Source organism: Glandiceps talaboti, chromosome 3 (genome assembly GCF_964340395.1).
Source record: "Glandiceps talaboti chromosome 3, keGlaTala1.1, whole genome shotgun sequence".
Classification (NCBI taxonomy): Eukaryota; Metazoa; Hemichordata; class Enteropneusta; family Spengelidae; genus Glandiceps; species Glandiceps talaboti.
Genome location: NC_135551.1, coordinates 9,003,799 through 9,018,121, shown reverse-complemented (window position 1 = coordinate 9,018,121; position 14,323 = coordinate 9,003,799). Strand labels below are relative to the sequence as shown.

At 35.3% G+C, this 14,323-nt stretch overlaps 2 protein-coding genes across 2 annotated transcripts; one reads left to right on the top strand and one right to left on the bottom strand.

Moving 5' to 3' along the window:
* Positions 1-8,074: 8,074 nt before the first annotated feature.
* LOC144433001 (uncharacterized) lies at positions 8,075-8,548 on the bottom strand. The gene has a single exon (XM_078121313.1). It carries the CDS (start codon positions 8,546-8,548, stop codon positions 8,075-8,077), a length of 474 nt encoding a protein of 157 aa, XP_077977439.1.
* Positions 8,549-13,537: 4,989 nt separating this feature from the next.
* On the top strand, positions 13,538-13,885 carry LOC144433000 (uncharacterized). The gene has a single exon (XM_078121312.1). It carries the CDS (start codon positions 13,538-13,540, stop codon positions 13,883-13,885), a length of 348 nt encoding a protein of 115 aa, XP_077977438.1.
* Positions 13,886-14,323: the final 438 nt, after the last annotated feature.

Below are 14,323 nucleotides of genomic sequence, written 5' to 3'. Positions count from 1 at the left end.
ACTGATTTGACCCGGAAGTTGAAGCTCACCTCCTTTGACCGGGCGATTTTCCACAGCAAGCAGCAACGCGCAGGAGTTCTTGGTACTCACTAAAATCACACTTCAGACCCACTATAAAAGTTTTATGTTTTCAGGTAACATGTAACTTGTGATTAATTCTATATTGTCGTGCAATTTAGAGTGACAGTGAACCAGAATAAAGACAACTCGCGGGCCTAGGCATGCGGTTGAAGTGTAAGAGCAGTAAGCTTACGTACTGTGAATCGCCCAAACTTTGTTTATTGGATGACAGTTTACATGTAAACATGTCTTGCCATTTCCAAAATGCAAATATTTGGCAGGTAAAAATAATTAAAATAAATACAACTTTAATTTGGCTTCAGACTTTGCATTATGTTTTGCGTATCTTTCCTCGTTTTACATGTAAATCCGAAAAAGGTTCTCTCTGGTCATGTCAGTGATCATACGAGGTGAGGCATGTTGAGGTATTTTGTTGAGAATTAAAAATATTGCAACACATCAAGTACAGGGTTTAAATACAATGAAATGATGAAAAAAAAAATTCTGAGTCTGCTGACAGGTGCCAGTCACAAGACACTCCTTAAATTAATATCAGACGATGTTATATGTCTACTACAAGTTGAATGTTGTTGACAATTATGTACAGGGTTTTTGGTAAATTTGTTAGAAAATTGAATTTCGAATTGCCTCAAAATTAGTTTACATCCCTAGTTTATTTCATTCATCATTAAATTTTTCCAGGGTTAAAGCTGTAAGACACTGGAATTATTTATAGCCAACCTCAAAAACCCGTTGTGTGTGTGTGTGTGTGTGTGTGTGTGTGTGTGCATTTCCCAGTCACTATTTTTCTGAGATTTTGTGTAATTTTCATAACAGTAGATATTTTTATAAAATGGTGACTATGGTATAAAAGTACAATATTTTACCAACTTTCTGTGTAAAATGTGTTTTATAGTGAGACATCATATGGAACAACTAACCACTTTAATACATCACTAAAACAAAACTGCATAGTGAAGAGCTGAACAACTGAACCACTTCTACATGTTACCAAAATTGAAAATAAAAAGAACAGCGGAGCTATTCTGACCGATAGGTCGCTTGTTGATCTTTATAAATTCAATAAAATAAACAATATAACATATTATATTGGCTAATTCTGAGAGGTACCTAGGAATTCAGATAACCCGAGCTGTTCATTTTCACTTCATTCAGCAGACGATGTGACCCATTTTAGTGACTCCCCAAATTGGCTCTAACATCTCCCTGCATATGCAGCGTTGGAGACCGTTTTGTCTTAGCTGAAACATGTTTGTAAAACTTAATATGAATAAATCGCAAATCACTGGTTTTAGACTGTCTAAACTATTTTTTTGTTTTCGGTTTAACACTGGACAGCGTGTGATGGTGCATTTGGTACAGCGTCCCATTTATGTGAATCTGGACACTGCGTTACGCCTTGGAGTTTATGTTATAATGGAGATAAGTGTGCCGATGGGAATAATAATTATTGCCAAAGTACGTATGCAATATTTTTTTTTATTTGCTGATGTATCTGGCATGTATCATATAGCTAACACGATTCGAAGGTTTGTAAGTGTACATACCGACTAATTCCACCTAAACTCAATACAGTGGTGACGAATGTAGATGAAGACATCTCCCCACATCCATGTTTCCATTAACACGTACCGGTACTACACTATTCATTCTAAAGACATCCTACTAACATGCAGACCAATTTAGGAGAGAAAACACGACATATTCAAAATCTAATAAAATAGTACATTTTCTTCTAGCTTATGAAATAATGCATTAAATATTTACATTGTGGGTTTCTTTTCCCTTAGATTGCACACACGAATCTGTTTTCCGATGTCAAGATGGGAGCAAGTGCATTAGTTACAGCCTTCGGTGTAACGCTATATATGATTGCCTTGATCAGAGTGATGAAATGAATTGTACCAGTCGTAAGTTTTAGGCTTTATTTTCTACTTAGATAACAATAGATAAATATATATTTAATTCCCCTTAGAAGTAACTCACTGCAACATTGAACACTGAAATTACCCTTCCTGTTTAAGTGGTTAATGGGAATTGTTATCTGTCGTAGCATGGATTCTCCAAAAACCCGGATTTTTACAACTTTAATCCGGAATCCGGAATTGTAATAGGGTGCATTATATTTCACACTATATTACTCACACAACGCCCACAACAGTATCATGTAATATTTGCTAAAATATAAAGCTTGTCATCATCAGTAACTCGAAAATAGCATGTCACCACTCTGGGTAATCATGAACAATAACTAGGTCACATCATGCTTTGTATAAAGTTTGAGGCAATGTTATACTTGAATAGCACTAATATTTTGAGATAGTGAGTACATGTGTTATTTAGTATGTGAGATACTCTTTCTCTGTAAATAAATTAACACTACAAAAAAAGGACGAGAAAAAAAATGTTAATCTTCTTTAGTGTAAACTTTAGTATTGAGACTTTTGGAACTTTAGATAGTAAACACCACATGCCTCATACTGACCAATTGTTTTTATTTTTACTTTTTATCGTAAAGCTGATATCATTCCAACTACAAAGGAACCCGCTGAGATTATCCAATGTGATACCAATCAAATGTCTGTAGTTATTACAAAGAATAAGTTGATGGATGCTTTAGATCTCACAGATGTAGATCCAACTGACTTTCATTTAGAAGAGGAAAGTTGCATTGGTAGTATGTCAGGTGACATGCTTGTATTTGCGACAATGCTTTACAGCTGTGGCACTACATCATTGGTAATATTTTAAAGTTTATCTCATAATTTTAATCATTCTAATTGCGTCAGAGTAACAAATCAGGAAATATAACACTGTATTCCACTCATCGAATAATAGTCAGAGCTATAAACCGAACCGATTGTTTACTATCGAGAAATATTGTTGCATACACTCTATCTGATCACATTATTGATATATGGTCTCTATTTTCTTCAATAGGTATTAACGAACAGCAACAACATCAGTTACACGAACATGGTTTACTCTAAGAGAGGCACAGAAGTAATTGAAATGACTTGTGTTTATCCACTGCAGTACGATCTTGAAGCCATTCACATCATCACCAATCCATGGTAAGTTACATTGAATCCATTCACGCCGTCCCCAATCCATGGTGAGTGCAATATTGAAGCCACTTTTGTCTAGTAATACAGTCATGCAGATTACTCTTTAGTATGCAGCCTGACTAGGTTTCTTTCTGCCAAGAACATGTTATGAGGTCAACATACGTTTGTGTTCTTGATGTTGTTGTTGTTGTTGTTGTTGTTGTTGTTGTTGTTGTTGTTGTCGTTGTCGTCGTCGATTTTAAATTAGGCGCCTTTAATTAAATACTTTATTTGCCGTACGTTGTTTGCAGATGTTTGTTGTATTGTTTGATTTGGTTTGTTTGTTTGTTTTTAGGTTAGTAAATTAGACTACTAAGTTGCGTTAATATGTGACGTGTTACAGATTTCCATATTTGTTTTATCCTCTTACAGTGATATCCTTATTCATTACATGGGATTTGGTACCTACAATACGTCAGCAACTCTCTACACCGATTCGACTTTTACTGCCACCCTTGAGCCAGCTACTGACTTCCCTGTTGAAATCTGCGATGGAACCTTGATATATTTTGGTATCACTGTTGACAACGACGAAGCCTTTCTGGAAATGCTTGTGAAAAACTGCTTCATCTCAATGAGTAACGATCCTGGGAATCCTTTACCTAAATATGATTACATCACTGATGGGTATGTATACTTCTTAAGTTACGTTGCGTTTTGGAAGTAGACTACATTTGAATATATATATATATATATTTACAGATTGATACTCACTGAGTTATATAAATATATATATATATATATATATATATATATATATATATATATATATATAATATATATATATATATATATATATATATATATATATATATATAAATATATATATATATATATATATATATATATATATATATATATCTGTGTGTGAAAGCATACAAAATGGTGATGATACTGAATGATACTTAACTAATAGCAGAACATCATCTTCAAATATCAATTCAAATTATATTAGCTTAAAGCAAAATCGAATAGTTAACTTGAAAGTCAATTTTTGCTAAATAATGATCCTATATTAGTTACTTGAATTACCTAACATGACTACATTCGCCTCATAGAATAAACTACATATGTCACAACCATCCAGACTAATCTATTAGGTATGGTCTCCCTTTGTGTAAGTTAAATTTACATCCACAATATTTACATCGTTCGAAATAACACACAAGTCTTGTATTTATACGTTGATATAGATTAAAACGTGACCAGCACTGGCTGCAACATAGACTTTTGTTCATAAAGCAACCAAATCTTTATTCTCTAAAATTGTTGTGCCTTATAAAGAAAAAACTTGTACCCAAGGCTGTTAATTATACGTGATTTTATCCGTAGGTAGCGAAGTGACAGGTTTAATTTTTGTGGGAAAACTTGGTTTCGAATACGTTTACATGTTAGTTTGACTTGCCTCGATACAGTATTCAATATTTTTCGAGAGACAAGCTCGGTTTAATACACTTTCAGTCTCAGCAATCGTCAAGTATTCTGTAATGGTGTGTCTCGTTACCGATTACATTTTGTGTGCACGTTTTTTTTTTATTTATTTGTTGAGAAAAATTGAGAAGTCAATATATTATTTAAAACTGTTTTTAAAAATAACAGGAGACCAATGTAGAATAGGAGAACGTTACTTATAAAAGTACTGATAGTTTTATTTGATTGAGGGGTGATGTAACAGATTACAGACACAATTGTAACATAATGAATAATAATAAAGTCTGTAATTATCTTTCAGTTGCCTTGTACCTGACTATGTGTTTGAATACGACGTTTCACCCACTAATGAATTGGAGAAACATTATGGTATTGACGTCTACGATCTTGCTAATGGGGACAACATAACGGTTGACCAAGATATTGATCTGTACCTCCATTGTTATGTTGTGTTGTGTAGGATAAATGATGTTGGAACACCATGTGATCTGGTATGTAGTCAGCTTACTGACAATCTCTCCAGCCACTCATATGCTAATTTGTGTATTAGTGAATTATGACTATCTTTTTGCCTCATTAATGGTATAACAACTTAAAACGTGATGTACAAAAAACGATATGTATGGATGTCTAGTTGGCCGCTTGCCAAGTTAAATGTGCCTTAGGATCAGACACATGGAAGTTATATTAAACAATAAATAATTTTCGGCAAGATATTCAACTGTCAGAAAAAGTATTACAGTAATATATATATATATATATATATATATATATATATATATATATATATATATATATACCAAAATAGTGACTAGAAGAGATGAAACAATTCAAAAGTCGGCCTTACTTCCAATCCCAAGATGTGAAGCGATGAGCAACGTTTCAATGTGACTTGCACACCTTCATCAGGCTCAGTTGTTACTATAACTATATGACAAACCTAGAGTAACTGCGCATGTATGTTGTAAACAAAATATATATATACACGTACTTTCTTGGCAATGCAATGTACATTTAAACAACATAATCATTCGAGTTGAAATGTTTATACTGATATTGCATCAATTACTATCCACAGGGTTGTACCAACAGTCCACAACGAAAAGCATTGCTAGATAAAGTTGATGGATCTACTCAGACTCTCGTAACCCACGGGCCATTCACTTCTACTCCAGGAAAGGGGTAAGTTTTTATGTCAACTTTTACTTTCAACAATGATACTACCAGACCAGAGAGACTATAGAGTTTTAGTGAGGCGACTTGCTGTTGTTTACATCTCACACACAGTTTCTTTGTTGCGCATTATGTAAACAAAATCCAGGCACTGATACTATTATATAACTGAATTTGCATAAAGTCAAACGTAAATTGAATTCATTGATGAAATGATAATGACACTAAATATTTTTTGCATTAAATGATTCTACAACTCTCCATTCATGCATTTAAAATTTTACCGAAAATGTTATGTAAGTAATTAAAATCAAGAATTTCTCTTAACTTCATTTTAATTTCTTTACAGCTGCGACAACTGAACAAACCAATCATCTTAACACTGGCAACGTATACAAGACACCGTTAAACGACACAATTCAAGGAAAATCTCCGCGATACACAATATCACTCTTCAACTCACAATGATTATACTCCATTTCATTGATTCAGTTATACATTCATAATATCGACCATTTGCCAAGTTAAAAAACAGACTCTTTAGATTTTGGAACGAAATCATGTGAACCGTGGAGAATTTTTTTTCTCAATTAATAACATCAAATCTTTTCGTTTAAAGACAAGTTATTACTTTATCCTCAATCATGGCATTCAAATGTTATCATTTACTTTTGAAATAAGTTGTACAACTCATAGGACGTCTACAATGGATGTTGGCATAAAACAAATTCAGATGTTCCACTTAAAATCTGGCTGTGAGCATCATACATGGAGCCGACAGACCGTTGACAATAGCAGCAGCAAAATGGCTTAGATTATTGTAAAGAGAAAGGTTCAATACACATGAATCAACTTAATTTTTACAGTCGAAATTAAAATAAACAGGTTTAATATTCATACCATTGTATTAAAGGACACATCCAGCGAGTCTCATCAACAGAAATGAGTGGTTGGTATCCTTCCCTTCAAATATTCTAACTAATAAGCCACTATGTGTTTGGGACAATCAGATAAATGTAATCAACACTGAGTTTAAAATTCAACTAACCCAACATATGGATTATGTCAACTTCATTCATACACAAATGTGACACATTTTCAATGTCTCAGACTAGTTTTGTGTCGTTCATATTATGCTAACAAATGTAGTATGCTATTGTTTGAAGGAAGGTTATCATTGTAACTAGTATTAATATATAAATTGGCTTACTGTGGCTTTTAATACATCATGCTTCACCATAAATAGCAAAACTTCATTTTCATTTTACTTGTTTCAGATATTTAAAAACATTGTATTGGTGATGGTTTTATTTCATGTGTTCTTCATCTTGGTGTTGGTATCAATAAAAGCATTATAAATTCAACTATAGAACCACGTGGTTGTCTGTTTAGTTGATATGATTGTGTAATATGTTTATCATTACACAGTTTATTTTCATATTTACAAATCTCTCTTTTAATAAACTTGAAAACAAACGCCATACTTGTCAAACAGAAACACAATTTTTTGTGTTTACTGTAATTGCCATTGATTGGTGAAGCAATTTTCAATTGTTCTACATACTGCGAAATGGGCCTGTTCCAAGGTTTATTGAGTATGATAACAGAAGTTCTAATAAGCACTGTCTCCCTTTCTGCCTTGAAACTGCACCTTACGTGTTTATCAGTTCGGTGTATGCTTACAGCCAGCTATCTTTCATCCACATCATCAAGGCAGGCGAATTTCAAACTGACGTTCAATAGCAGATGGTCAACCTTACCTTACGTAACCTTACGTGTCTTTCTGACCGCAGGCTATAGGCTCTATGGTCAGCTCTGTCTCATCTTCATTCATGGTTGATTCTATAATGTTCCTGGATATATTTGCTTTATAATAATATATGATGTCTTGTTCTTTCCAATGTTTATCTAGACGTTTTTTTTTAAAGTGTTGAGAGTGGGTGCATTTATAATGGTTGCTGGTAAATTGTTCCAGATACTTAAAACTCTAGTTGGGAATGTTTGTTTTCTTAAGTTCAACTTGTTGTGTTCTTGGTATAACTATTTGTTGTGGCCCCTGAGCCTGGTTCTCGTTGTGTAGTCTGCCTTGAGTTTTAGAACATTTTCATATACTCCATGTAATATTTAAATAATTCAATCATATCACCGCGTATTCTCCTGTATGCGAGAGTTGGTAAATTAAGTTTCTTCTTTAGTGGCTCTCCTTTGCACATTTTCAATAATTTCAATATATTTTTGTTTATCAGTGTTCCATACAGGACATGCGTAGTCAAAGTGATTTCTCACCATAGGTTTGGAGAGTGGTAAAACGTCTCCTGGTCCAGATACATGTACGCTCGTCTAAATAGTGCGAAGATGCTAGTTGCTTTGTTTATTTTTTCTTTTATGTGCTTGAATGTCGGATCAAACAGTACTCTAATGTCCTGTTCTGCATGTGTTGTTGAAAGGTCTTTTCTTGCTCCATCAATTTCCAATGTGTAATTAACGCTTTCCTCTGTTGAGTATCCTATTCTCATGGACTTACATTTTTCTGGGTGAAAACGAAGAAGCCATTTATTTGACCATTTCATTAACCTGTCGAGGTCCTGTTGTGGTAAATGTCGGTCCTGAGGATTACTAATAGTTTGTGATGTTTTAGTGTCACCAGCAAATAAGTAGATGTCTGACAGCACAGCGTCTGGTAGGTCATTGATATAGAGTACAAACAAAACAGGTCCAAGCAAACTTTCTTGTGAAATTCCACTTGTTACATGCATCCCGTACTGGTGGTTCACCGTGTATAACTAATTGTTGTACTCTTCCACTAAGGAACGATCTTATCCATCCTAGTCAAGGATCTGGTATACTGTATGATGTTAATTTGCTATTGAGTCTTCTATGGGGCACAGTGTCAAATGCTTTCATGAAGTTTACATACATTGTTTCAAGTTCAATTATGGGTGACAATAAAGCCTCGGTGGATCCCAGGTCAGAACTTCTACCTACTCAACGTCTGGTCTGTGTTGGCGTAACCCCAAGCTGGTACTAGGGATCACAAGTTACGATGCAACTAACGAAATTTCAAAACCTCTGTGCTACATGTACATTTGATGAAAAGATTATAACTAATCACATGGATTTCTGACCAGGATGTGTGACCCTGATGTCAATATATTTGTACCAATCAACAGGTGGTTCTTTAATATCCATCAAATAAATACCAGGGTATTTGATTACCCCTAAGGTAAATATTTTGGTACCCATTACCAGGTAAATACCAGGATGTGTGACCCCTAAGGTCAATATGTCGGTGCAAACCAATAGGTGGCTCTTTAAGAGTCGGGTTGATTTCGTCCTAACTGCTTTTAGTTAATGTCCAAATATTTCATCACCTCTACACTACATATCACATTTTTTGTAAAAGGGAAGTCTGGCTATACAAACAACGACGGTGCTCCATCAGTCATTCCCACTACACGATGTGCGGAAGTTTGAGGAACTTTCTGCATGGAGTAACATTTTCAGTAATATTGGGGCAATTAGTCGGATTTATCGAGTTTAGAAGAATCACACGTAGTATCGTCCATATCAGGGGGTTGTTTATAAATACGTCGTTAATCTTACTGCCGTTTTGAACTTCGATGATGAGCGTTTTTTTGTTAAAAGTAGGAGTACTTCATTGGTGAAGGTCATGGGTGATAACGACGTAGTATATGGTGGAACACACTCACTTTCGACCACAGCACTCACACACAACACACGGTGAATTAGATAAGTCCGCGCAAAGTAACAACTTTGTTGACGTCAACACGCACCTTCCTTTGGCTGAAAAATGAAGAAAACAGACAAGTATGCAAACGGAGTCAAAACCTGACCAGTTGCCATTCTTTGATAAGTTTGTAAAATGCAGAGATACATTATTTTTTTCCATAACTGTCGTAGCTTTCCACCGCCGGACATTGTCCGTCACTAGCCATCATAACTAACTGTACAGTACACTCTTTCCATCAACTTCCGTAGCTTTCCGCCACTCGTCATGTCATTGTGGGTTACTAGCCATCATTGCCGTAAATACACTATTTCTAATTACGTCTATGGTTTGTAGGAGGCCAGTTATGTATATAAAGACAAGTCAACTTGTGCCTCACCATATTCATGGTAAGCTTTGTTTAATGTGACCATATATGGATGAGGATTGGTATATATTTTGGATTTTTAATATATAAAGCAATTTTATCATGGCTTCCTACTTGACGTGAAACAAGATATGCCATGTCCTTGTTTGTAATTCTATAAATTACAATAGATTAATATGTGTGTAAAATGTTATTGTACGTACAATAACCTTAACATTTTACACATCTTTTAGCATTTTGTAATGTCATGAATTACGAACACGGACTTTGTCAATGTTAGATTGATTTTTCAAGAAGGAAGCCATGATAAAATTGTTTTATAAATTAAAAATCCAAAATAAATACCAAATCCTAATCCATATTGTCACTTTAATAGTTTTACTAGTATTTCGGGTGGGTGTCTTTGGATAACATGATGGCGAAATACAGAAGTAAGCAGTGCAGTGAGAGAAATACTAGCGTATCGACTCTCAGAAAGGGAGACTTTTGATGGATTGGTATGCATTTGAAGTCGATCAGCAAGACATGATTACGTATTTGCGTATCTCTATAGGGGGGGGGGGGCTCGTATACACCAGTAATAAATGAACGGACTGCAATAGAATCGGTCCAATTCAACAATACAGAAAGGTTGTTTGAAATGTTCGTATTTCGTTCAAGTATTGGCTACCTTAACAACAAAGACATCAAGTCCAGAAGTTTTCCACGTAATAAAATCAAAGCCATAACTTTCCGATACGTCAGTATGTACATGTACCTTGAATTGTGCTCAGTTAAAAGATTTAACATTTAAACCTTTAAATTCGACCGATTTATTCAGACAAGCTAAGCAAACGTATGCTCTCTAAAACCATACTCTTTAACTTCAAGTCAGTATTTATATTATGCTAATTTAGATCATCGTTTTGAGACTGTCTTCCAAAGTATATGTGTCAATATCATTGTGTTTGTTTGTGTGTGTGTGTGTAACATTAACTATGCAGTGTGCTGTATTATGCTTTAAGAATAGAGTGTCTTTTACAAGTTTGAACAAAAAGTGTTTCTTGTCAACAGATGGGGGGAGGTCATTGTGGTTTTTTTATTTGTCAGAGGGTGGAGTTGGATTGGCCCACCCCCGGCCGAAGAAACTGATGGCTCCCTTAACAGTGCATGAGGGGTGAATTGAAAGCAAATAGATTGTGTGGTATGATCATTATATTGACGTGATTATAAATGTGTTTGTGTATTAGTGAAAGATATCCAATTTAATCTTTTTTCTCTCATTGTTTCCACTTTATCATTTGTCGTAGGTGTATTCATTCTTTTAAAGAAACCACACAATACATTAGGAGAATAAACAGCTACAGTTGGTGATTGGAGATGGTCTATATATAATGTAGTGATACGCTTGTGCCCAACACACACAAATTGTTCACAGAGTGAGTGCTTCAAGCTTAATCTGAGTTGTAACTCTCACATTTCAGTGCACTACTATTCTGCCAAACATCCATTAACAAAAGTACGTTATGATTGAGGTGATGGGGATATTGTAGAAGTCACGGAAGAAGTATAACCTAAATACCAACTATAAAGTCAATTGTGAAGGACATAATGTGAACGAACGTCTCGATGTGTGGAAGAAGGCAAAAATGAAATTACTGACTGTAAGACAATTTCAGTGTGTCTGCATATTAAACCCCCGATTATAATCAAATGCCATGACACATGACACACAAAAGCACTGCCAAGGGGTCCATTACTCCACCAGCCGTCCCACATGCAAGTTCTTGCAGGCCCATGTTTAAGGTCTCGCCGTTGCAAGAGTTACTTGATAGTCCTGGTGATGTCTATGGAATTTTGAAGTGGCATCTTTGTGTAGCCAGTTAACGTTATTTTGTAACATTGAAATAGTAACATGCATCAAAGCAATATGTTTGGCTTCAGTTAGCAGGCGACGTTTTGAAGCATTTCTGGGAAGCCTTCCAATATTGCTGTTTGCCAACTTTTTCAGCCAAGTGGTTTTATACCATTAGCAGCGTTCATGGACACATTCATCGCCAGCAAGTCCATAATAACTTCACGAACCTCATCTTTGTACTTCCCATCACAAGATCTCTCTATTTCATCTCCATCCAAGACATCACATAGTTGTCCATGTTCATAATTTGATCAACTATTCTAAGATGTAGTTGTTGTATTTTTATCAATTGCTAGACTCATCATTGTGCACGTGTCTTTGTATAGTAGTGTAGTCTACCTTTGTCTAACTTGAGTGAAAGGATTTTGATTCTGTATCTTTTAATTTACGGGTTGTTTGTGCGAGTTCGGTAGATGCATCCAATTCTTTTTCTGTACAAGATGTTTCTCAATGTTTTTGTTTTTTTTACTTTTTCATTAACTGTTTTACTCTTCTCTTTTAACTATTTGATTTTTGTATCTCCCTCTGAATCTTTCTGTGTGCCTGCGTGACAATTTCCCTTTCCTTTTTTTCTTGTAATTGCCGAGTTTTTTGAAGTTTCAGTGAGTACCCTTGATTTCTCTTCAAACCCCTCAACTGTACCGGAATTTTCGGAATACTGTGATAAACATATCGCATTGAGTATGTGCAGACTCTAGTAAAAAAGGCATTACACACATTGATTATCAAGAAATTCCTGTGTAAAGAACGCTATATCCAAAATCTTTCCGGAAAACTGGTAGCAAAAGCTGTGACAGGGACGTTCCACTCGAACTCTATCGCCAAACTTCAGCGTGCGTTGCATGCAATGAAGTACCCGGAGATTTGAGCACTGAAAAATTGTCCTCGAGAATAGGGGACGTCCTGATCTGTTTTCTATTTTATTATATTCATTTAATTATGAAAATAAGACAATTAAATGATCATAAAATCAATTTATGGGCCAAAAAGATGTATCAAAATGTGTCTTGTTGCAGTATTTCGAGCACATTCAACCATTTTGTTTCTAGATTTTTTATTTCCTGCCCGATTTCGACGTTTGAAGGGTCTACTTGTAGAAAAGAATCATATCAAGATATAACCTCCTCTGAAATATTAGAATGGTTCAAAGAAAATACCCGGAGGACCAATCAAATCACTCTATAGCTATGACGACGCGGAATCGGTGTCTTGACACACAGTGAGAGACTGAAATCTGCCTCTGTTGACCTACTTTCAACGAAGCTCTTGTCGTAGTTTTCAGCCATATCATAACAAAAAATCATAATGGTAAAGGAGAAATACCGTTATATACAGTTATAACATCAAACACGTTTTTTTGATGGTGATAAGAAGAAGACTTTTTTGGCACCTTCAAATCCAGTTCTCATTGCCCACACTGATAAAACGACGTTCTGATCACAGGCGTTTCTATAGAATGATGACCAGAAACTTGCATTCAATATGGTATTAAAGACATTATCTGACTACATACACAAACCAGATACATTTGCAAAATTAAGACTTAATGTTGCAGGAATAGCGGGCTCAGGATAGTCACACCTTATTAAATGTTTAATTACAACAATCAGATTAATTTTTAAATAAAATAAATCAGTTCAAGTGCTTTGTCCAACTTGTACAGTGCAAACATAATTTATGGTGTAACTTTACATAGTTTTCTAAAAATTCCCACAATCTTCAAAGGTAAGGATATGAAACCACCATATGGTTTGATGGGTGAGGGGTTGCTAAAGAACTGCCAGGGTGTAAAAGTTCTTCACTTTGATGACAGGTCACGTATAGGGGCTACAACCTTAGGATGGGCAGACTATTTATGTCGTTGTGGATTTAATAAGGATGAGTCGTGGGGAGGCCTACCAGTGGTAGTGTCCTTTGGTGATGACATTCAGTTACCCCCAGTTTTAGATTCACCAGTGTACATAAGTAAAGGTAAAACACCAGCTGCTATGCGAGGAGTGTTAGTGTGGAAAGAATTTAAAGATGCTGTTACCCTAAATACTATTGTCAGACAGAGTGCAAGTGAAGAGCACTTCAAATAATTATTCAGTTCTTTGCGGACATATACAACAACACCTGCACAAGCCCAGTGGTTACAGAAGTTCCAATAGAACGACCTTAAAATATCATATGGTAATGAATTGCTGGAACGAATGAATAAAGATGGTCTCTTTATTTTCCCAACTCATGCAGCAGAGTATGAGCATAATATACACAGGTTGCTTGAATTAAATCAGCAGGTACCAATTACTAAGATAAATGCAGTCTGTAAAGGTTCACATGTTGGCACTATTCCCTGTGCTAGGGGTTCAGGTCTACACAAGGTTATGTTTCTTTGCAAAGGTGCTAAAGTTTCACTGAGTGCAAATTTGTCTGTTAAGTATGGCTTATTCAATAGAGCAGTTGGGAAGGTAATTGACATCATATATGTTAATGGCAGAAAACCACCAGTTGATCAGCCAGAGTTTCCAACGTACTCA

Bases quoted from the DNA above. Each gene is read 5' to 3' on its own strand.
- LOC144433001 (XM_078121313.1), bottom strand. From the start codon at position 8,548: ATGCATGTAACAAGTGGAATTTCACAAGAAAGTTTGCTTGGACCTGTT.
- LOC144433000 (XM_078121312.1), top strand. From the start codon at position 13,538: ATGAAACCACCATATGGTTTGATGGGTGAGGGGTTGCTAAAGAACTGC.